Genomic DNA, 21,850 nt, shown 5'->3' on the forward strand with positions numbered 1-21,850 from the left:
TTTTTTTTTTTTTTTTTTTTTTTTTTTTTTTTTTTTTTTTTTTTTTTTTTTTTTTTTTTTTTTTAATTTTATTAATCTTCGGTGACATGCTTGATTGTTTGATGCATGTTAGTTCGTCCTTTTGACATTTCATTTAGTTGCTAAAGATAGTTGACTCAGTTCTGAATTCTGATGGGCTTGGTTACAAGTTATGTTGCTTGAAATGCAGACGGAACATTTCACTGCTGATTAGTTCTTTAGAAGTACTACTTTCCAATTTTAAATACCGACCTGTAAATTTCTTTCACTACTTACTGACAAAGATGATGCCCTCGTCTCCTGCATTCTGGCTATCGATTACGATGTCACCGTAAAGAACTAAGAAAAAACAAGATAGTGCAGGGTTCAACACTAATTAGAATGTCGGTAGAGTATGCTTGAGCCTGTATGATATGACCTGAAACTTGAGTTGGAGAAGTAACATTTTTTCCTCCAGGGATCTTACACTTGGACATAAGAGTTTACTTGAAAAAATGATCGATCCACAAAGCTCATTGAGCGTTCATCCATGGCTGATGTGTGACATTTGTCAAGAATTGGTAAGTTTGTGTTAATCGACATAAAAAGGCTCGTCGCATACTTTCTGGATTGATTGGAAAATGGGCTATTGCTTGGGAATGGTTTTCTTGTAGGCAACAGTTTTCCAACTAGGCGTTCAAATTATTTTTCCAGGCATGTGGATATGATAGGAAGGATAAGTCTTGAATCCCATTCGTTTATGCTAGGTGAAAGTTACCTGAGTCAAGTTATGCATAAAATTGGTTGACAGGTAGGCATGAGTTAACTTAGGAGTCTATAAATCACATGCCTAGGTTTCTTTTTGGGCTTTAGCATGATAGGATGGGCAATCTTCTGTAATGTACATGGGTACGTTAAAGAAAAGCAAGAGTTGTGTATTGTGAGGACTGGGGAGAGACTAAAGTTTCTTGAAAACTTGTTTGGCTCATCTCTCTTCTTCGATACTAGGAATTTTTATCAAGTAGTATTTCAACGCTTCTTAGAGCACGTAAAGAGGGAAGAAAATGGACAACCATATGAAATCAGTAAAGCAATGATTGGGGCCTATGGCTGTGGAAGTGTACAAGATACCAGTGATTGAAAGGATTTTTACAATGTTAGTGGAGGGTGAGTTAAGCTGCTATTGAAGAAACAAGAAGCTGAGCATGCAAGGGTGGACCTTCGAATCAAGGGAATTCAATGAAAGGGAAGCAGCTGGTTGCTCTGATCTAGGAGGGTGAGAGCGGGGAAATGAGTGGAATGGTCCGAGAGGGGGTGAAGTTGATGAGCAAAGCTTTCATGCGGAAGGACGAATTACCACCATTTGAAGAGATAGATCCAGGAAGATGGAGTTTTTTCTAAAGTGGAACATTGTATCAAAATGATCGTCCACTGCAGTAGAAGTTGGAGCTGCGTTTCAAGATGAGCTTACTTGGCATAGGGCATAATGCTACAAGAGAGATTGAGTGGGCTGGGAGCCCAGCGTACCTCTGATTTTAGGGCTTGAACTCTGATGGTGGTTTAGCACTAATTCATAGAAGTTCACGCTCTAGATTTTTTTCCTAGTAAGCAAATAAATTTGAAAGATTGTGGATACATACATAGTCTTAGACAGAATGAGGGTTTTAAAGGTTTTGGATGCCATGATACTAACACCTGGTTAACAAACATTCATGAGGTTGTCTGAGACTTTAGTAACTGCTTTTTGATTAATAATGTTGTATTCTTGTTTAATGTATAAAAGGAGTATTGAATGATGATCATAGTACATGAAAAGGTATTTATAGTAATTCATGTCCTAATTGATGTCTTGCAAGAGAACTAATGTGTGTTGATCAGACTCTTGACTTGCAGTTTCTATTCTCATGGTATAATTTGTCGTCATTTTACATCAAAGGATGCTGCTGCTCTTTATTTATTAGGCTCATTGATATTTTGCAATTAAATTTGATTTCCCTTTATTGGACTTGTGTCTGGCAGTTGATTAAAATGGTAGTACCATTAGCTAAAGAAAGTGTAGAAAGCAGACATGGAATTTCTGGTATTATTGGGACCGGAAAGTGTGAAAGCTACTTAATTTTTAGTAGTGAAACTTCCCTTGGGGATGCATTTCGGATATTCCTATATTTTATGGGCCTTGCATATTGTTTCATCGGATTGTCTGCTATTACTGCTCGGTTTTTCTGGTCCATGGAAAATGTTGTGAAGCACTCAAGGAAAGTGGTAGAGATAGATCCATACAACAATACTAAAATTGTTCGATATGAGAAGGTCTGGAATTTTACGATTGCAGATATCAGCTTACTGGCGTTTGGCACTAGCTTTCCTCAAATATCCTTAGCTACTATTGATGCTATTCGAAATATTGGCAACCTGTATGCTGGAGGTTTATTCACTTACTTCCTTTCCTCGCATAAGTTCTAAACTAGGACATTCAAGTGAATGAACTTGCTGAACTCTGTTTTTTTTTCTTTTTTTAAAACTTGAATTTTACATATAAAAAGATATATTAAATTTTACGTCATTCATCAATGTTATCTGGTTAGCCAATTCATGCCCATAAGCTTATGCATGCCTTCTGCCTGACACGTGAAATTAACTTTATAGTACAGTTCATCGGGTTCTTTTCTTTATTACTATTATTATTACTTTTTTAGCCAGGAGGGTTAAAAGGCTTTGTATTATGAGTAGAAACTACTGATTTTTTCCCCCTCTCTAGAAGTCTGATTGTTTGGGATGGTACTCTATTGCCATACAATAATTTTTGTTTATTATTTGACTTAATGTAATATAGGTCTGGGACCTGGAACTCTGGTTGGTTCTGCTGCTTTCGACCTTTTTCCCATTCATGCTGTTTGCGTTGTAGTGCCTAAGGCAGGAGAGTTGAAAAAAATATCTGATATAGGAGTTTGGCTAGTTGAGCTTGCTTGGTCTTTCTGGGCATATATTTGGCTGTACATTATTTTGGAGGTAATGCTTTACATTTTCTCTTTGGTAGGATGCTCTAACTCTTTTCTTGCCCCTTTTGACATCACATGTATTGTATTTTCTCTTTAATCTCAAGTTTTAACGTTGAAGCAACTCTTCACTGCGTTATGCCAAGTATCATGGCTGATAGATGTTGTACTCTTAGGTGTGGACTCCCAATGTAATAACTCTTTGGGAAGCTTTGTTGACTGTGCTACAGTATGGATTACTGCTTACACATGCATACGCTCAAGATAAGCGATGGCCCTACTTGTCCCTTCCCATGTATGCTTGATTTCTCTCCTTTTTTCTATTTCTATTTCCTTTTTTTTTCTTGTGATGGTGGAAACAAGACAGGTTCTTTTGGAAATATGCTTCTAAATTCCATTCTGACTTTCCAGGGAAAGAACTCAGAGGCCAGAGGAATGGGTGCCACCTGAAACTTCTATATGCAAACAGGAATTTCAAGCCCATGAAAATGATCAGAGAAGCATTGTTGACATTTTCTCTATCCATGATAAAGATGAGAAAGGTAATAGTTAAATTGATTCATTTTTCAGTATGTTGTTTGGAAAATAGGCTGAACTGAAATGCTTCATATTCTTGCTCTAGTGAAAATTTATGATGGTAAGAATGTAATTGTTATTAGTTTCCAGAGGCCAGAAAGTTATGACTCAATAACTGAGATTTTGATAGAATTTGTACATGAGGCTTGTTGATTGGTTGTTTATTACAAGTGAAAATTGAAGGATGTAAGCCAAGGACGTTGCAAGAGAACCTCCCATCACAAAACAATATGATTTTGACACTACAGAGATGAATTTGTATTTTGGTGCTCCACTTACATTTGTACGGTTGATTTTCATTGTTCTACCAAATGCAAAATGCTCAAGAGTGGAATTGATGGGAGATTATTTTATTCATATTAGGAATCAGGAAGATGATGAAACTTTCAATTCAAAGAATGTTTCTGAGTTTTCTCGTTTGCTTATTGGAAGTTTTGTTACTCTTTTGTTGTGTAAGGTTAAGGTTACAAGTTTCATAGTTTATGCTAATCTTTTTTATAGATATTCATAAGAATCATGAGCATACCATTCCATTTTTTCCCCTTTGTTTGATGGGAAACCTCTCTCTTTTCTTGATGAAATTATAGTTTCTCATGGAAATAAATTGTATTAAAATTTATTGCAACCTTTTATATAACCTGCCTTTTTTTGAAAAGAAAAACCATTTTGCCTGCATATTGATATCTCTAACTTCTAGTGTATCATGAAGTTCCTGGACATGATGTCGGTGAATCCTCCCGTAGTAATTTTCTGGAGGATATGGATGAAAATGCAGACCACCCTCACGTGCTTACAATGTGGAAACAGCAGTTTCTGGATGCCCTTTCGGTAATGTCTTATATGCTTTTATGATATTCGATCATTTTCCATTGCCTACCAAGGAATTATGTACGCTTCATAATTGAATGCTGGTTACTACTATGGTTGGCCTTGTTGTCAAAGAAGCAAAGTATCTCTGCTTTTAAAGCTGTGAGTTTAAATTTCAGTTGTCATCTATTCTAAGAGTTTTCTTATACCAAGTTTTATAGGATAGCAATTATCCTGCGAGACAAGTCAAGAATTATGTATAAGCAATCCAAACACTAATTGTCATTCAGAAGCAAATTGTCAAATGTTCTTCAGACTTATTTAATAATTATTCTTAACTCATCCTTGCTATATGCGAGTGGGCATTGTTTATCCTCCTACATGAGCTGAAGAAATTTAACCAATTTTAAATTTCTATTTGGTGATTCCTTTTGACAGTTGAAAACTTCGGAATCAAAGAAGCAGTATAACATCTATTTACGACTTGCAAGATTATGCTGGCGGTTGCTTCTTGCTCCGTGGAGGCTTTTGTTTGCCTTTGTACCTCCTTATCACATTGCTCATGGATGGCTTGCCTTTATTTGCTCCCTTATTTTCATCAGTGGGATAGCTTATGTTGTCACTAAGCTCACAGATCTAATAAGCTGTGTCTCAGGTTCTCCTTACTGCCCCATATAAAAAATATGAACTTTCCTCTATTTTCGGTGAAGGCTATTATGACGCAATACTCAATAGCGTAGGAAATAATGCCTTCTCCTTTATGTCATTTTATTTTTCTCACAGGTGTTCTCTGATTTTTGTGTTACGCAGGAATAAATCCTTATGTCATAGCATTTACAGCATTGGCAAGTGGAACTTCTTGGCCAGATTTAGTGGCTAGTAAGATTGCTGCTGAGCGCCAGACGACCGCAGACTCTGCCATTGCAAACATTACTTGCAGGTAGGTTCGCTCCGAACTCCATTACTTTACCTTGTATTCTCTTGTATATGTAAATGTTTGTATGGAATAGTGTAGTGCTCGGTATGTCCCGACAAATCTGAACAGTAGGTTAAATTACAAAGTGTTAATCTCGATCCTTCTAAAAAGTTTCTAGGCCTTCGAATTTTAATTTTGTGCTGGTGTTGATTTGTATCCTCTCCTTTAAAAATGTTAACGTGTAGGTATCATGCTGATTCTGTTATTTAAATATTATGTGAGGGGGTTATTTCAGGCAGTTGGGATGTAAGCCTTATTTGATGTAGTGTGAACGGTAGAGATAAATTAGACAACGAAAATCTGAGGGCTTATTCCCTATTTTGGATTTTCTTAAGGAATATAGATGCAAAAAGACAGCCCTTAGAAGTTAGAAGTAGATGAACCGGACTGGAACCTTTCCAGTTTTTTTTTTCTTTCTTAAATCCTTATCTGTAATCATTGCCGGAGGGTTCTTCTTCCCATCATTTCTCATAATATGATATGTTGGTGAAAACTCTTGAATCTTAAAAATGGAAAAAGCCGTACATCTCTGCAAATTCGCATCTGATTTTGAAGAGAAATGGGAATATTGAAAGCAGTATGTGGATTAAAGGTCAATTGTATTGCTTGACAAATATGCAGCAATTCAGTGAACATATACGTGGGAATTGGAGTTCCATGGCTGATAAACACTGCATACAATTTCATAGCGTATAAAGAGCCCCTGAAGATAAAGGATGCTGCAGGCCTCAGCTTCTCATTGCTGGTGTTTTTTTCGACTTCGGTGGCATGCATTGCCGTGCTTGTGTTTAGGCGTCTAACATTAGGTGCAGAACTTGGAGGGCCAAGGCTTTGGGCTTGGATTACGTGCATCTTTTTTATGTTGCTTTGGCTCATCTTTGTGGTGCTGTCTTCTCTCAAGATTTCAGATATCATTTGAACCCAGTGATCTCTATTAGCCTTCCCCGTTCTGGATTATAGAAATATAGAGAACTCATTTCAATGCAACAATAGTCACAAGTTATTATTTTCTACCTTTTACACTAAAACTTAGTACAGCCATTTTCTCCAGAATACACCATAATTCTAATATTATTTATTATTATTATTTGTTTTATCATTGAAGTTGTATTTTTTTTTTTTCGATTGAATTATATTTGAATCAAAAGTTTTGCCTTAGATGACATTTATGTCGTACTATGAAGAAATAACCAAAGTTTATGAGTATATGCTTTGATAGGAAGAACATATACGAGAAGTAATTCCCTATAAATTTCTATTGAAAATCTTCACCCCATCTCCAATTTCGTTCATGAAGATTTTAATAACAAAAACAAAAAATCAATCCTACCCATGGTGGCTCAACCAGCAATATCTAATTTATGAGCACATCTGAGTTTTCAGTGAGAACCAGCAATATGAAAGTGGTGCTATTGTTGATTTAGTACAGGAAGTGCTGCTGGACGTGTTCTAACAACGTTGAGCACTCCTCTTGCAGTGGCCTGTAGTAGAACAAAAATGATACATCATTCAACTAAAAGCATACACGAAAACGCTTCTTGAATATCCAAGCTATTCAGGGTTCCACTCCTTAAATTATACTCATATAATCTATCCCAAGAATCTCTAAGGAGGCTTCACCCAATCCGAGCCTAGCTCGAGAAGAAAACTAAGGTTTCATGTTATTAAGTTATCGACGAGGTGTATTTCTAAATATCTTGGATGCCTAACTACCAAGCCCTTCAAGAGTTGAAAATAAAAATAAAGAAAAGAGAGACTTTTTACCTCGAAGAAGGAATTGAAATTCAAACGCATCAAGAAACGTCTCAGGAACGGAGCCCTTTGACTCCCAACCAGCCTGCTACTTCGCAAAATCGTGTATAAGGAGTTTGATTTCTTGTTGAATTCCTAGAATCAAATGTAATGGTAACACATAATAAGACATCTATACATTTTAGGAATTAATCAAGAGCTATGAAATAAAATTCTCTGTAAAACTATATGCTACACCTCAGTTAGGTGCTCCAGTTCAGAAGGGTCTGAACTTTTGTTTTGATTTTCTATACTCCAGCAAAACTGTAGGCAAAGCTTCATTATGCCATCCAGTATCCTCGAAACCGAACCGATATCCAAAAATGACTGTGAAATTAAAGCAGATAAGTACCTGCACCAGGTGCTTAAATGCATTAGCAGAAGTTTTCAATTTATGACAACAGATTATCTCAGAAGCCTCCGAAGATCAGCTCATCAAAAACCAACTGATCAAAATGTTTTAAAAGCAAAGATGGTGAAGACAAGCTGTTATAGACAAATCATTAAGAAAACCATATAAAATCAGTCATTATACATACTCTTGATGAAATCCCACAAGCTCCGTAAAATCATGAGAATCTTGGATACGATCTTGCAAAATATTCCATTGAGATTCAATCACGTCGACCTAGATGACAAATAACGAACTTATTTACAAATAATGAGTGATATTTCAAGTGCATGACATTGAAGTCAATAGGAGGTATTAAATCTGACCTGGATATAAAACTGAAGATTCCTGATCAAGAATGCCATGTGTTCTCTTACACGCCACATCTGTCTAAAATGTTGCCTTTGCTGTGGAGATATCGAACCATCAAATCGAGCATTGCGATTTTTAGAAAAATCAGCATGATCTTGGTGCATGAGGGATGCCCATGATTTCTCCAATTCCATTTGCGTTCGCTTCAGCCGCAATAAATATTGGAAGACCCTGCAATACCTGAATCATTCATCTTGTCAACAGTTGAAAGATGCAGCAAGTCTATGTTAATAAGAACGTATTCGATAAATCTCAATTTGTTTATGAATGGTTTTGGCTTAGCCAAAGGGATTCATAAGCTCCCCACTCTCCCAAGAGCACACAAAATACGAGTTTACAATGGATACTCAAAAAAACATGCCTCTGCTTCCATTGTAAGCACTTTTAAACCCCTGAAAATAATGATATTCTCTCGTCGTAATCTATGCGTTTGTTTAAAAGAAAATGGGACGACTAAAAGATTCATAGTAACTTAAGCCCCTTTTGTCTCTTGGAGCTCGCCTTGGGAAGTAGTGGACCCTTAAGACTCCTATTATTCAAAAAGAAAAAGATAACATTCAATGCTTACTTAGAGAGCACTTCTTGAGTAAAGAATAACTGCAGGGGCCAATCAATATAGTATTCAAGAGCAACACCATTCCAGCCATCAAGAGACATATCTGAAGATAAATTTGATAGAGCACCCCCGGGATTACCATCGGTGTAAGGTTTTTCCTTCGGGTCTCCTTGGGCAGACTTGACCTTGACTCCAAACAATGGCATCCTAGTAGAAGTGAAAAGGATTACCATAGGCACAATTAAAAGCTAAGTTGGTTCCCCATTATATGTCCATATAAATGTGTGTGTATATATAGGTATATATATAATTAGAATTGGAATAAATTTAGCATCAACTTACCGCAATGATACTCTCGAAAAGTATCTGTCTTCATCACTTGTAGTCTTTGTTGCAGCCTGCATGGTGTATGTGAATTATGGAGACAAAGTTTATGCAATCACATAAATAATGAAGAGAACAAATCATCTTGCACAAGAAAAATTACCAACTGAAATGGGATCATAAGATCAGCTTCAGCAGTCGACTGGCGAGGGGGTAGACGCATCAAATGGCAACTTTCCTCAAGAAAACACTAGAATAACCAATCATCCTATCAGCATAATATAATATGAAGTAACAATAAGGAATGTTCTAACACCAGTAAGCTCAAACAACAAAAGATATTGGTCTTCTAGCATATTTTATATTACGGTAAAATCAAGCAAAGGATATAGAATATGAACACATGAATACAACAAAGACATGGGAACAAATGTGGAGATGACATCTCAGTTAAAGTTTCTTCTTAATGACTACCGAAACCGGGAACCAGTCTTCTACAACATATATACGAACAATTATATTTTCATATCGCATATAAAAGATACTTGAAGAATAAACTAAAGAACTTAAATTCATATTAGTCCATCTCTTACCTGGAAGAAATCACCTTTTGCTAAAAGGAAATAGTCTTTTAAGGCCTTGAGGTGTCCATTCAGGTCAGCACGCACAACTACAAGCTGCCGAGATATGTTAGCGAATCATAAAAGGATGAAATAAAAGGTAGAACTACATGTTCCACAATCAGAACCTGCCAGAGATGACTAGCCGCAATAGCCCTAATTGAATCAATAGCAGACTCAAATGATCTCTTATGAAACTCAGATGATTCCTGTACATAATGAAAGGCCATTTCTCTAAGTACGGATGTTATGATAGGCAGATAGGAAACAAATTTAAGCCAATCCATGTTCCAGTGGTAATCTAATCGACATTATTGTCTAAACCTTGAGATCTAAAAGCATGGCTTCTATCTTATCAGCTTCAGATTGCAGAAGCAATTCTTCTCCAGTCAACTTTGTGGCGAAAAAAGGTTCCTTTTGAAGGGGAAAGTTTCTTGTTGTTCCTTTAATCTTCAGTGGTAATCTAGGCATATGTGAATGTGATTGGTTTCCAGCACCCTGACACCAAAAGGCGTTGCTTGGGTTCCGAAGAACTCTAATGGCTTTACCAGCAAAAAGAATTGATTCTGCAACCTTCATATGAATATAATCAGGAAGCATATCCTGAAAGCAAAGCGAAAAAGGAAAAGATCGGTTAGCAATTATGTTCAGATTCAAACACCTGTTCAAAACACGATGTGTCAACAATTATTAGTGCACTTCAACAGAATTTAAAAGGACCATCAGAAGAGCCTTGTGAGGTTATTAGTCTATGTGCATGCAAGATGACCCAAAAACTCATAGATATTAGAAGAAAAAGGGCCGAAGTAAGCAAGCATTGAAGTAATATGTGAGAATATGGTATGTATCATATAGAATGAGGATGAAAGAAAGTTAATAAGTGAACAAAACTCTGGAGTCGAGACTAAACCAATGGATTATCACAAGAGGAATAATGTCATCTCACTCAAAAAAGGGAGAGGGGGAGCGAGAGAAGAAACAACCAAATAGACATCACAAGAAAAATGGAGATGAAAAACCAGTCAAGATGAGCCCATGATAAATTACAAAGATGTCGAAAATGCCATTGAAATTCAGTTCAAATCTAAGTTACTACATGAAGAACGCAGTGATCATTGAATAAGAAAACTGTAGTATCGGTAGAAGGCGTGGCAATCAATGTACCAGATAAATGTGAAATCCTAGGTGCCAATCAGTCAAAGATTCATCAGTCGATAAGCGTCCTAACTTTTCTGACAGAACTTGTACAGCTGAGCCTTGATCAGTCTCCCTGTCATCCTGCCTGAGCAATTCGATGATCATAAAATTACTCATGCATTTCTAGATTGTAAAAAATTATCAAATGTATACAAAAGAATGTGAACAAGAAAAATTAAATCAAGATTGACCATATATCACTTATTCTCTCTAGACAACGGTTTCTTAGTCCGAGACAATATATTTACAATCTAACCCATGTTTGCTATAATAAGATACAACAATTCTTAGAGTTACCTTCTGATGAAAAATTCTCCATGCTTATCTTGAAGGATCCCATAAACCATCCATGATGCTAGTTGATTGTACATTACCTGATGACCATGCCAAAGGAGCCTATTCTTTTGGCAGAGGGAAAGATGGGAAAAAAGAAGAGACAAAATAAAATTTTAACAGATTAAGCTTTTCCAATAAAATGTAGCTAGCAAACTAATCTTGCCACATGATCTACAATGAAGAATGAACAATTTAGATGAATATAGGATATGGAAAGCAAGGCCTCGGATTCAGGAAGAGACTTGAATACCTCTGAATGCAAGTCTGCAATTCAGGCACACCACAGTGACAACGTTTGTGAAGAAGATTGAGTAATTGGCCGCCTCGAATATCGTCACGCTCGATCTCAAGAACGAGTTGATGCAGAGGTGGAAAAAGAACAAAGAACTATAAAATACAATCAGTAAACAAGTCAAATCCATGGCATCATCTTACAATCATTGGACAACAAAATTAGGTACAGAACAAAGGGCATCATCCATCATCTTAGAACCAACCTTATCGAGGCCCTGGGTGACTATTGCCAAAATTGGCACCGTTTCAGACAACAGTTTCTGCTCCACATGAAGAACAGCAGATCTATAAACAGACAGTATCTCTACGATGCCATTAGCAATGGCCCTCCTATACACACTTGGGATTTCAGTTTTATCTTTAGACGACTCCACAGAATTGGGTAAAGAAGACCCATGACTAGAACGAATCCAACTCAAATTTCTAGACTTAGTAGCAAAGCGGTCGAGTTCTCTGTAGTAAAATCCTAACACGACGATCCTCTGAATTAAGTCCCTGAATCGGAATATAGAAAACCATCATCAACAAATTGTATAAAAGAACAGAATTGAAGTGGGTTGTGGGCGTACCTTTCGCTGAGTTCGAGAAAGGAGATATCGGGGGCTAGCTTGAACGTGGGCTCGCCGGAGATGGGGGCATCGGGAGGTAAATGATTTAACCCTAGAAGATTGAAATGCTCTCTTTCGTCGATTATCAGATCGCCGGTGTAACCCAGTAGAGCAAGTAGAAGTTCATGTAGCATTTTTGGTCTTTCACTCTGGAATTGCGAAACGAAGTAGCAGAGGAAATGAGGAAAGCATCACAGAGAGGTGCACTCCGAGGTGAGAAGAGAGAAATTTGGGGGTTTTTCGAGGTTGGCAATGCCGGAAATGCTCAAGCTTTACAGAATTTTCAGTGAGCTTCAGAAACCAATTCAACTTTCAGATTGGAGTGGAGGGTTTTAGCAAATTGAAACTTCAAAATTCTCATTTAAATTCTTTTTTATAAAACCATTATTTTTGTTTGAAAAATGAAAGAACTTAGCGTTTTCGCGGGACCCTAACAAGTAATTTCCATCAATATTTTTTTTTTTTCTTTTCAAAATTACAAAATTAGTCTCACAACTTTAAAATTTTATATTTTTTAATCTATTTATTTCAAATTTTAGTAAAATAGATTCATATGCATACAAATATAAAGTTCCATCGATAATAACATCCAAATTTATATTTAATTGATTAATTATATTTAAATTATCTTAAATTATATATGATATATTAAACCAGGAATTAAAGATTCTAGAGACTAAATACATACCTAACTAACATTTTTTTATAGTTAAAATTTTGAAATAATAATTTTAAAAAATAATAAATATTTTATCAATAAATAAAACAGACATAAATCATCGACAAAATAATTAGAAGTTCAAATTCTTATCTTATTCGTGTTCATGTTGAACTAATAAACAATTATTACCCCACGTTAATAATTATCTAATTGTCTCATGCCTAACTAAATAAATAGAAAAAATAGATGAAGAATAAAATATCAAAAATAACAAAATACAAGTAATATATAGTAATAATAAATAATTTTTTAAAAAAATTATTTATTTTTTTATTCTCGATAATTATGAAAAACTTGTAAAAAAACTTATAGAAATAATAAATAACTTTTTTAAATAATATTTTAATATATTTTTTACATAAAAAATATACATTATAAAATGGAAGATACTTTCCCATATACCCCCTCCTCTTGGTAATGGTGGGGCCATAATGACATTTCACTCCACATTCCATGGAGATGGCTAAGCCACCTTCAATGCGGGTAATGATCTTGTTCACTACAAAACGCACACTATCAGACGAAAACGGATGAAGGTTTCGAGATTACTCACCATGCCGGCCGTTGATCTTGGAGTTGAAGGAAGCTCTTCTGCAATTCCCGATAGTTGTTAGAGAAATCGAGACAGAGAGCTGCCATGGACGCGATCGAACACACCACCATCAACACCAATGGAATCAAAATGCACATCGCCTCCATAGGCACAGGCCCCGTCGTTCTTCTTCTCCACGGCTTCCCCGAGCTCTGGTACTCATGGCGCCACCAGCTTCTCTACCTTTCTTCCGTCGGATATCGAGCCATCGCGCCGGACCTCCGCGGGTATGGCGATACCGAGTCCCCGGAATTGCATACTTCCTACACTGTGCTCCATATCGTCGGCGATTTGGTTGGGGCTTTGGATGAGCTTGGGATTGAGAAGGTGTTTCTTGTAGGGCACGATTGGGGGGCGATCATCGCGTGGTACTTTTGCCTGTTTAGACCAGATAGAATCAAGGCGTTGGTGAATCTGAGCGTCCAGTTCATACCTAGGAACCCTGCAATTCCTTTTGTTGAGGGTTTCAGATCTGCGTTTGGTGATGACTTCTACATTTGCAGGTTTCAGGTGAATATAATTTGTATTAGTTGCTTATAATTAGAGGGTTAATTATAAGATTGGTCTAGCTCATGACTGTTTAGCTTTCTTCGTTAAGATTACAAATTTATATGTTTGTGTATACCAACTATTGGGCCTTCACCCTTATATAATAAGAACGAGTTGTTTCTCTTTACAACCATTGTAAGATCTCACACCGGCCTGTTATTTATAGGCGTCAGTCTTCACTCTTATAAAAAATGCTTCAAATGCTTCGTTCCCTCTCCAAACAATGTGAGATTGAGATCTCACAATCCATCCCCTGAGTTAAGCTAATAGAGAGAGAGATTGTACAATCCATACCCTAACGGCCTAGCTACTGGAGAGATTTCCACACTCTTTTAGCTTCATTTCTCTCTACAATCGATGTGGAATCTTATTATCCATCCCTTTGGAGTTCAACTAATAGGGAGAGATTTTCACACTTTTATAAAGAATACTTCGTTCTCCTCGATAATCAACGTGGGATCTCACAATCTATCTCCTTGTACATTATCCATCCCTTTGGGGTCCAACTAATAGGGAGAGATTTTCACACTATTATAAAGAATACTTCGTTCTCTTCGTTAATCAATGTGGGATCTCACAATCTATCCCCTTGGGGCACATTGCTCGGTGTCTGGCTCTGATACCATTTGTAACGGGTCTACTTTGTCCCATATCGCTGTTAGACTCACGATTTTAAAGTGAGTCTACTAAGGAGAGATTCTCATAAGAAATGCTTCATCTCCTCTCCAACCAATGTGATTCTCTTTAATTTGTTAAGTTGTACTTATTTAGAGAGTCCCATTTGATTGAATCACCAGAAAGTTTCACGTTCATATAAACAGCAGAAACTAAAATGAATTGGTTCCTAACAGGTTCCAGGAGAGGCTGAAGAAGATTTTGCCTCCATTGACACAGCTGAGTTATTTAAGAAATTTCTCTGTAGTAGAAGATCAGATCCTCCAGAACTGCCTAAAGGGGTTGGAGTTCGTTCTATCCCATCCCCAGAAAAACTTCCTTCTTGGCTGACAGAAGAAGATATCAACTATTTTGCTACCATTTTCAAGCGGACAGGCTTTACTGGAGGATTGAACTACTACAGAGCCTTCGACCTGTAAGTCGTAGATTTAGCCATTCAGATTGCTCTGTTCTTATTAGTTCAATCCAATTGTTCCATGCTTTTCAAGTTCAAATCATGTTTTTTTGTTGCAGAACTTGGGAGCTGACTGCATCATGGACAAAGGCACAGGTTCGAGTGCCGGTGAAGTTCATCGTCGGGGATTTGGATCTGACCTACCAGTTTCCAGGAGCTAAGGAATATATCCACAATGGGGGATTCAAGAAGGATGTGCCGTTTCTGGAGGAAGTGATATTAATGAAAGATACTGCTCACTTCATCAACCAAGAAAGGCCACATGAAATCAGTACTCACATCCATGACTTTATCAAGAAATTTTGAACTCCATCCATTCTCCATTGCTTGAATTGTTCTTTCTTTTTTCAGCGACTTTGAGTAAAGGATAATTTTCATCACATATATGTAGCCGTTTGCATAAAGGCTATAAGGTCGTTGCATTCATGGAGGATCAACTATATGGGTTTCGTCGAAGAATAGGAAAAGATGACTACTACGACACCATCTAATGCCCTCTTACCTCCCTCGCTCTCAAAACTCCTCTCCAATGAGACTGGCCACTTGAGGATGTGTTGAATTCAAGTCAATCATGTCTGTTGATTTCTTTAAGGTTAACTTTAAAATGAGTTCTAATCATCTTTGAACCTTCTCATCCATCTTTCGAACTATGTGAAATTACGAGTTCATGTCAAAGCTTAACGGGATATCACAAGATACTTCCATTTTATTACGAGAAAAGGCCTACATCCAAGTTTCATAAGCTTTGGGTCCACTGTTCTGATCGTCGTTTTCCTACTCCCAACAGAAGCCATCAGAAACACAAGGGTGCCGAAGCCTATAGGGCCAATCTAATCTCACATATCTAATCACTTTTCACAGTTATTTTGATTCATATGCTTAAATAAATGTTTTGTTCATACAAACTTTTTTTCTTCCAGCCAACTCTCATTCTCCAATATAACAAATACATAATCTACAATATCAACCATACTCAAACTCGCTATGTTGTAAAAGTAAAATTCTGCTACACCTAAGGCTCGAGTAATCGACATACTAGACAAAATTCAGTTCAAGAATTAAGCTGAACTTACTGGATTTCTCCCTCTAACACTTCAGCACCAGCTCATGTGCTTGCACGGTGGAATTGTTGTAATCTTGTACCGGTAGAGCTTGCTGTTCAGTAAAATAAAGTCTGTACCAAATTAGATCTCAACATTATCAGCACTTCAATCTCTTAATTATAACGGCTTTCCGTCTGTTTTATAGCACAACTAGAAGGAAATACTACTATGAAAATGAGAACAAAATGTGATGATGAATATCTAACTTTACAACGAGTTCACGGCTAATCATGGCAACCACTGTGATCCCGCTGTGATCATGTGATCTGAGATCTCTTCTATTCCTGGTTAAGAGAACTGATCTGATAATATCATACAAGTCACGGCCGAGTAGAATTTCCAGCCAGAACGAGATGACCATATCTTACAAATAATCTCCTGTACTGAGCATCAAATAATAGCGCCCTTCCATACAGTGAAGAACGAGATTAATATCCTATTTCTTCGCGTAGGTTATCAACATTGAATTTTGTGGATTCATCTTAAAACCTTGGAGTGCTTGCATGGCTACTGTCGATTGTACCTCATCACCATACTCTACAAATGCAATACCTGGCTTTGCTTCGACCATACGGACCTCCTTAAAACCAGGATACTGACAGAAAAGCATTTGTAGCATCGTTGGAGTTGTCTCTTGGGGAAGATTTTGTATAAACAAAATGCTATTGGGCGGGGCAGGTGCTTCTGGTACCATAACTCCGCCTGGATAAGGTACTTGAGAGTGCTGAACCATTTTCAGAAGGGGGGAAGGAAAGAGAAACTGTGCGTTAGTAACATATAAATTCCAATAAATAAACATAATTAAGTATCAAAATTATTCATACGATGAATGTCAACCAAGATTTGCCGCTTTAAAACTCTCAGTCAATAGATAAACGACATACAAGAATACATCTACTCATGAAGACATCACCAACTAAGTCCCAGAAATTAAAGCGTTGAATCATTTGGCAAAGGCTTCTTTAACAATCATGACATTGTGATATATGAAATGAAAAAAAGAAATAAATGCAAATAACCCCCACGGTACGTTTCTTCGTTCTCTCTCTCTCTCTATATATATATATCTTTCTCTCTCTGTGCAATGAAATAAAGAGGCAGATAAAATCCAAATGAATAACTAAAAATAACAATGAACTTTCACTACCCAGGTGGAGGGAGTAAGAGAATGAAGTGTTTCCTATTGCATAGAATAACATACAAATTACTGAAAAGAGTGAGAAATGAGAATGGAAGAGAGAGCATCATTCTTAGTAAGCAAAATTAGCCTCGAGAAGTGAAGTTCTACCTCTTATTACTTGTCCTTTATGATTTTATAGTTTACAATCATGTCAGTGAAACACTTGGAATACATGTTTTAACAACAGATGAACATAATATCCTAAACTGACTTTGTGGGAGAATCAACTATGCAAGTTAGTGAAGGCTCAAATAGAAAATAAAGAATTTTTCAAAACCTAATGTTTAGGTATTAAATAGAGATACTTACCCCTGTTGCGCCATATGCTCCAGAAAAAGCAGGATTCAGACCCATCCCAGCTTGATTAGTATCATGCTGCTCTTTCTTCTTCCTCCCTACCACATCAAGAGAATGGACAAATCTTTGATTAAACACTGCTACATAAGCAATAGGACAACACGTTCCTTCACTTTCTTGAATTGTCAAATAGAAAATAAAGACAAATATACCCTTTTCCCCGTGCCTCTTTCGTTTCTCCCGGGGAACAAATGTACCATCAGACTTTGCAATTATATCTGATTTTGTCTTTGCATATTGGATCCTCTACACCATTGCAAAACAACATCACTTAGTTTTGTATTACACCACACTCCCACAAAATATTAGTCCAGCTAACAAAAGATGAATAATAGACCAGAGGAATAAATGATATATAAAGTTGTCTGCACTTTATACCATGGAAAAAGATATAAAGCCTATGACACATTTTCATATATGCAAAGAAAATATGGGCATTAGCCACCAGATTTACAAACAAGAAATGCTCAACAAATATAGAACTTTCAAAAGATTTGCTGAAGCCCCATTTGACAACCACTTGATGTGGTTGAAAATATTAAGAACCAATGCCATAAAGCACAGGTCGATAAATTCAAACGCCTACAATGGATATATTTAAGAAGTATACACTTCAAGATCCAAGTTTCAGGGCATATTCTGTTACATGCTTGATCATCAAAGAATAATTGTTCTTTAGCTTCGTCGAAATGATATCAGCTATCCAAATCCAAGCAGACCAGGCCATCAGTTTGGCAATAATCAGCAAAACCACATTATTTACGAGCCATATGTGACTAAATCTCAACTGTCTAATAAGATAAGACGCAATATAATCCAAACACAATTCCAATTCGCAGCTCAGAAGAATATATTGGCACTTTCCCATTCGCCACTGTGATTTTTATTACATTAATTAAGTGTTCATTCGAACGATAACGATATTTTCACAGCAACACTTATTTGGTCTTCATCTTAACTTCGAATTTAACAAACAACATAAAATTCTCGCAGTTGAAAAGGCTAAGAAGCACATTACCATAGGCTTATCATAGAAAGGAAAGCCCTGCATTTGTCTAATCGCATTAGTGGCAGAAGAGACTTCTTCGAACACAACCCAAGCCTGCCCCTTGTGCTTCAAGGTCTTGAAAGCCAACACTTCCAGAATTTTCCCGAACTGCGAGAACACCGCGTTCAGCGACTTCTTTAATTCTGCTCCACCAAGGAGTAAACAGTAAAAAACACAGCATAATTCAGATCATTAAAGAAGCTCCCCCATCCCCCTCGCCTCAAGAATACCTTCCAGCTTGATTTTCTCGTTCAGATTGTTAATGTAGATGGTCATGTTCGAAGGAACTTCATTGCCAGTGCTGTTGACCTCCGCCATTTCTTTCACCTCCGTCCACCGAATAGATATGCTCAAATGGAAAAGCTAAGGAGGTCGAAAAGGAAGCAACGACGGTCGACCACGGAGAACGACGGCTTGATCCGATACATGCAATGTCACTCCGCTCGCAGGGGTCTGGTCGGTCCGAAAGCCCTAACTACGGATGAAGAAGAAGACGGAGTGGCCTGCCAGCTATTGTGGGCTTAAATTGTTCGGGCTTCCCCTTATTGGGCTTTCGTTTTTTGGGCCTACAGTTAACCTGACACCCGACAGAAAAATGAATTTTAACGGTTGTTCCTTATTTAAAAATAAATAAATAAATGTTTCACTCATATTCATTATTGAATAAGAATTATTTAAATTAAAAAAACTTAAAACTCGAATAATTAAATTGAGTCTTAAAAATTATCAACCCGACCCAATTCCTAGTTTTTAGATTTTAAAATTGAGTCATTGAAAATAATCAATTTTAAATTATGTTTTAAATTAAATTATAATTGACATGTCACCAATCCACCTCCGAAGATGATGGTCTAGTCAGCATTTCATTGAGTCGAAAACTCTTTAGAATTATTTTGCATACATTAATGACTCGGACTCTAAATTCGGAGTTAAAAAATACATTTTGATGTTACTATCATTATTATTTTAAAAATTGTCATAATAACTTCCTTAACGACAAATTTTGTAAACTATAGAAAAGGAAATATTCTTTAAAGAAAAAAAAGACAAAAATTCGAAATTAAAAAAATAAAAACGGAAAATTAAAAATCTTACGTGTAATAAAATTTGTGATTTATTGTAATAACTACATGAAGGACAAAATGGAAAGGGAAATAAAACAAATTAGGAAAAGGAATATATTAAAATTGGAAATAAATATTTTGTAAATTTAATTTGAATTCTATTTTCCATGTCACTTCCTCCTATTTCCTAATATTCCTTCTCCTATATAATTCTCAAATTTTTATCTTCCCCATGGCTCGCTTCTTCTCCGGCGTCAAGATCACCTCCGGTCTCGTTTCCGATGGACTTTCTAACGCTCTCATCAGGTATTTCTTATATACATACATACATACATATACGCAACGACTCACTTTGTGGTTATTCAATTATGGTTTTCACTTTGCACTTAGGCGTGGATATACGGCGGAAGCAATGGCGGCGTCACAAAGAGCGGCGAGGGATGACGGAATGATGAAGAAGGAGGAACAAGCAGAAAGGAGTAGAGAGAAGGTGGCGTGGGTTCCAGACCCGGTCACCGGCTACTACCGGCCCGAGAACTACTCCGATGAGATCGACGCTGTCGATCTTCGTGCTATGATGATGTTGCAGCGAAGAAGAAAATTTATTGAACAAAATGAATAAATTTGGATGTGCCAAGAAGATTATTTACTCTCTTTTTTTAAAAAAATAAATTGGATTTTCGATCTAATTTTTAAATAAAAAATATAAATTTCATTAGGTCTTATTCGTGGTGTAGTGCTTTGTTATGTTGTTGATTAGAGAGGACTATTAGAACAATGTAAACCATGTATAGTTCTACTGCTCGTGCACACTCTGACCTCGACCGCTTTATCTAGCCTTCATCTGAAAAACACAAGTAGCTTGTTGGTAGGTTCTTAGTTCATTCTAAAATCTTGTCTCATTAGTTCGCTGGTTCATTTGGTGTCTTATTCATAGTTAAAAGTCATTAGTTACATCTTGAATTGTTATATACTAGTCTCTTTCATCATTGTTATCGTATAAATCATAGGTATTCAAGGTGTGACCTTGCCATAGGTTCCAATTCATATTTCGTATCATACGGTAGTGGACAATATTCTCAAATTCTCTAGCAGAGTTTAGTAAGCATCTCCTTCATAGCCCTCCTAACGTAAAAATCATGGAGGAAGGGGGTGACACTCATGCTTTGCCAACGCTCGATCTACATTCATACATTTCATGACTCAACCATAATTTTACATACTTATAATCATAAAGGTACAACTGTACACTTTTACCGGTCAGAGAATTAGAAATCAATCGATAAATCCCTAATAATTTTCAATAGAACAAGATTGGACCGGTCGTCCCCTACTTCCAACCAGTATCCCCTTTGAGTGCGTTCTTCCGCCATTCATTTTTCTTTGCTTGGTTCTCATGCATATGTTCCCATCCCAATATCTCCTCGAAAAGAAAGATTTAGAAATAATGTATCGACCCTAGATTTCTACTTAAGCTAAAGTCGTTACTATATACATAATGCAATCATTTTAGGTGGAAATGATCATTTGAAACTTTATCATAAGATTTACGTGTTCAAAAATATCTTTAATGCACAACGAAATACTAAATAAAATAAATAAACATTAAAAGTATAAACATTCTATCCTAACCTAAATTCTAATAAATTAAATACAACTATCTTATGCATGTGTCATGGTCTCGACTTAAATAAACATTAAAAGTAATATCCTATTCTAACCTAAAGTATAAGAAATTAAATATAATTATCTTATGCATGTGTCATGGTCTTGACTTGTGATATAGTCGTCAGCCGTAAACTATCCTACACTATTAAGATTAGATACAAACACATACAATCATGAATGAAGCCTATCATTTTAATCTCTATCCGTGTAGGTGGATCATACACTATTTGGGGTTAGATGTAAGCACTATCCTACACTATTGGGATTAGATGCAAACATATAGAGTATGGATCCACCAAACGGTTTGCACACCTCTTGGGCTCCTTACTTAGTCGATGATAGCTAACATTCTCTAGTGCTATTGCCGGAGTTGCAGTATTATGATAAACATAATGATCATTTTTCTACCTCATACCGTACGTGTCTATACCATCGTAAAAGGAAGATTTCTTGATGCATGTAACATACAATGATTCATGAGATCCAAACATTTTTATTCATTAAATCAGGTAAAACAACCCTTCAATTTTCCTTCATATCATATCATTTTACAAAAAAAACCTCTAAGACATGTATTGGGATTGAATATCATATCATT

At 36.5% G+C, this 21,850-nt stretch overlaps 5 protein-coding genes across 7 annotated transcripts in view; 3 read left to right on the forward strand and 2 right to left on the reverse strand.

The window, feature by feature from the left end:
• LOC111482471 (magnesium/proton exchanger) overlaps positions 1-6,441 on the forward strand; it is a 7,224-nt gene extending 783 nt beyond the window's left edge. The window contains exons 1-9 of one of the 3 annotated variants that reach the window (XM_023128271.1): positions 48-578; positions 2,017-2,422; positions 2,831-3,006; positions 3,170-3,288; positions 3,405-3,535; positions 4,279-4,397; positions 4,815-5,031; positions 5,187-5,316; positions 5,974-6,441. In XM_023128271.1, coding sequence (XP_022984039.1) covers positions 513-578; positions 2,017-2,422; positions 2,831-3,006; positions 3,170-3,288; positions 3,405-3,535; positions 4,279-4,397; positions 4,815-5,031; positions 5,187-5,316; positions 5,974-6,271 — 1,662 coding nt within the window. In that variant the 5' untranslated portion in view covers positions 48-512 and the 3' untranslated portion in view covers positions 6,272-6,441. Of the gene's footprint in view, positions 1-47; positions 579-2,016; positions 2,423-2,830; positions 3,007-3,169; positions 3,289-3,404; positions 3,536-4,266; positions 4,398-4,814; positions 5,032-5,186; positions 5,317-5,973 lie in introns of those variants that run through there. The other 2 variants (XM_023128270.1, XM_023128272.1) reach the window with 2 other exon arrangements.
• Positions 6,442-6,539: 98 nt separating this feature from the next.
• LOC111482469 (gamma-tubulin complex component 4 homolog) lies at positions 6,540-12,224 on the reverse strand. Its single transcript, XM_023128266.1, has 16 exons — positions 11,803-12,224; positions 11,437-11,728; positions 11,190-11,326; positions 10,901-10,999; positions 10,571-10,688; positions 9,731-10,009; positions 9,535-9,615; positions 9,380-9,463; positions 8,950-9,036; positions 8,805-8,860; positions 8,475-8,669; positions 7,861-8,086; positions 7,683-7,771; positions 7,342-7,495; positions 7,117-7,239; positions 6,540-6,833 (listed from the first exon to the last, which is right to left on the reverse strand). The coding sequence occupies exons 1-16, from the start codon at positions 11,973-11,975 to the stop codon at positions 6,762-6,764; spliced, it is 2,265 nt and encodes a 754-aa protein (XP_022984034.1). The 5' UTR covers positions 11,976-12,224; the 3' UTR covers positions 6,540-6,761.
• A 751-nt stretch (positions 12,225-12,975) lies between these two features.
• Positions 12,976-15,232, forward strand: LOC111482484 (epoxide hydrolase A-like). Its single transcript, XM_023128292.1, has 3 exons — positions 12,976-13,664; positions 14,555-14,793; positions 14,892-15,232. The coding sequence occupies exons 1-3, from the start codon at positions 13,200-13,202 to the stop codon at positions 15,136-15,138; spliced, it is 951 nt and encodes a 316-aa protein (XP_022984060.1). The 5' UTR covers positions 12,976-13,199; the 3' UTR covers positions 15,139-15,232.
• A 443-nt stretch (positions 15,233-15,675) lies between these two features.
• On the reverse strand, positions 15,676-18,992 carry LOC111482489 (U1 small nuclear ribonucleoprotein A-like). The gene is made up of 5 exons (XM_023128300.1): positions 18,751-18,992; positions 18,491-18,663; positions 17,625-17,718; positions 17,425-17,510; positions 15,676-16,659 (listed from the first exon to the last, which is right to left on the reverse strand). The coding sequence occupies exons 1-5, from the start codon at positions 18,836-18,838 to the stop codon at positions 16,372-16,374; spliced, it is 729 nt and encodes a 242-aa protein (XP_022984068.1). The 5' UTR covers positions 18,839-18,992; the 3' UTR covers positions 15,676-16,371.
• Positions 18,993-19,812: 820 nt separating this feature from the next.
• On the forward strand, positions 19,813-20,214 carry LOC111482498 (protein SENESCENCE-ASSOCIATED GENE 21, mitochondrial-like). Its single transcript, XM_023128310.1, has 2 exons — positions 19,813-19,890; positions 19,975-20,214. The coding sequence occupies exons 1-2, from the start codon at positions 19,817-19,819 to the stop codon at positions 20,204-20,206; spliced, it is 306 nt and encodes a 101-aa protein (XP_022984078.1). The 5' UTR covers positions 19,813-19,816; the 3' UTR covers positions 20,207-20,214.
• Positions 20,215-21,850: the final 1,636 nt, after the last annotated feature.

Source organism: Cucurbita maxima, unplaced genomic scaffold (assembly GCF_002738345.1).
Source record: "Cucurbita maxima cultivar Rimu unplaced genomic scaffold, Cmax_1.0 Cma_Scf00007, whole genome shotgun sequence".
In the NCBI taxonomy this organism is placed as follows: domain Eukaryota; kingdom Viridiplantae; phylum Streptophyta; class Magnoliopsida; order Cucurbitales; family Cucurbitaceae; genus Cucurbita; species Cucurbita maxima.

What these genes read in the sequence shown, in the direction of transcription:
- LOC111482469 (XM_023128266.1), bottom strand. Translation starts at nt 11,975, where the DNA reads ATGCTACATGAACTTCTACTTGCTCTACTGGGTTACACCGGCGATCTG. An exon ending in TTATGATCCCATTTCAGTTG is followed by an intron (nt 8,861 to 8,949) that starts GTAATTTTTCTT and finishes TACACCATGCAG; the next exon opens with GCTGCAACAAAGACTACAAG. An exon ending in ATTTCAATTCCTTCTTCGAG is followed by an intron (nt 6,834 to 7,116) that starts GTAAAAAGTCTC and finishes GTTCTACTACAG; the next exon opens with GCCACTGCAAGAGGAGTGCT.
- LOC111482484 (XM_023128292.1), top strand. Translation starts at nt 13,200, where the DNA reads ATGGACGCGATCGAACACACCACCATCAACACCAATGGAATCAAAATG. An exon ending in TCTACATTTGCAGGTTTCAG is followed by an intron (nt 13,665 to 14,554) that starts GTGAATATAATT and finishes GGTTCCTAACAG; the next exon opens with GTTCCAGGAGAGGCTGAAGA. An exon ending in TACTACAGAGCCTTCGACCT is followed by an intron (nt 14,794 to 14,891) that starts GTAAGTCGTAGA and finishes TTTTTGTTGCAG; the next exon opens with AACTTGGGAGCTGACTGCAT.
- LOC111482489 (XM_023128300.1), bottom strand. Translation starts at nt 18,838, where the DNA reads ATGGCGGAGGTCAACAGCACTGGCAATGAAGTTCCTTCGAACATGACC. An exon ending in CGAGAAAATCAAGCTGGAAG is followed by an intron (nt 18,664 to 18,750) that starts GTATTCTTGAGG and finishes TTGGTGGAGCAG; the next exon opens with AATTAAAGAAGTCGCTGAAC. An exon ending in GAGCATATGGCGCAACAGGG is followed by an intron (nt 16,660 to 17,424) that starts GTAAGTATCTCT and finishes AAAATGGTTCAG; the next exon opens with CACTCTCAAGTACCTTATCC.
- LOC111482498 (XM_023128310.1), top strand. Translation starts at nt 19,817, where the DNA reads ATGGCTCGCTTCTTCTCCGGCGTCAAGATCACCTCCGGTCTCGTTTCC. An exon ending in CTTTCTAACGCTCTCATCAG is followed by an intron (nt 19,891 to 19,974) that starts GTATTTCTTATA and finishes CTTTGCACTTAG; the next exon opens with GCGTGGATATACGGCGGAAG.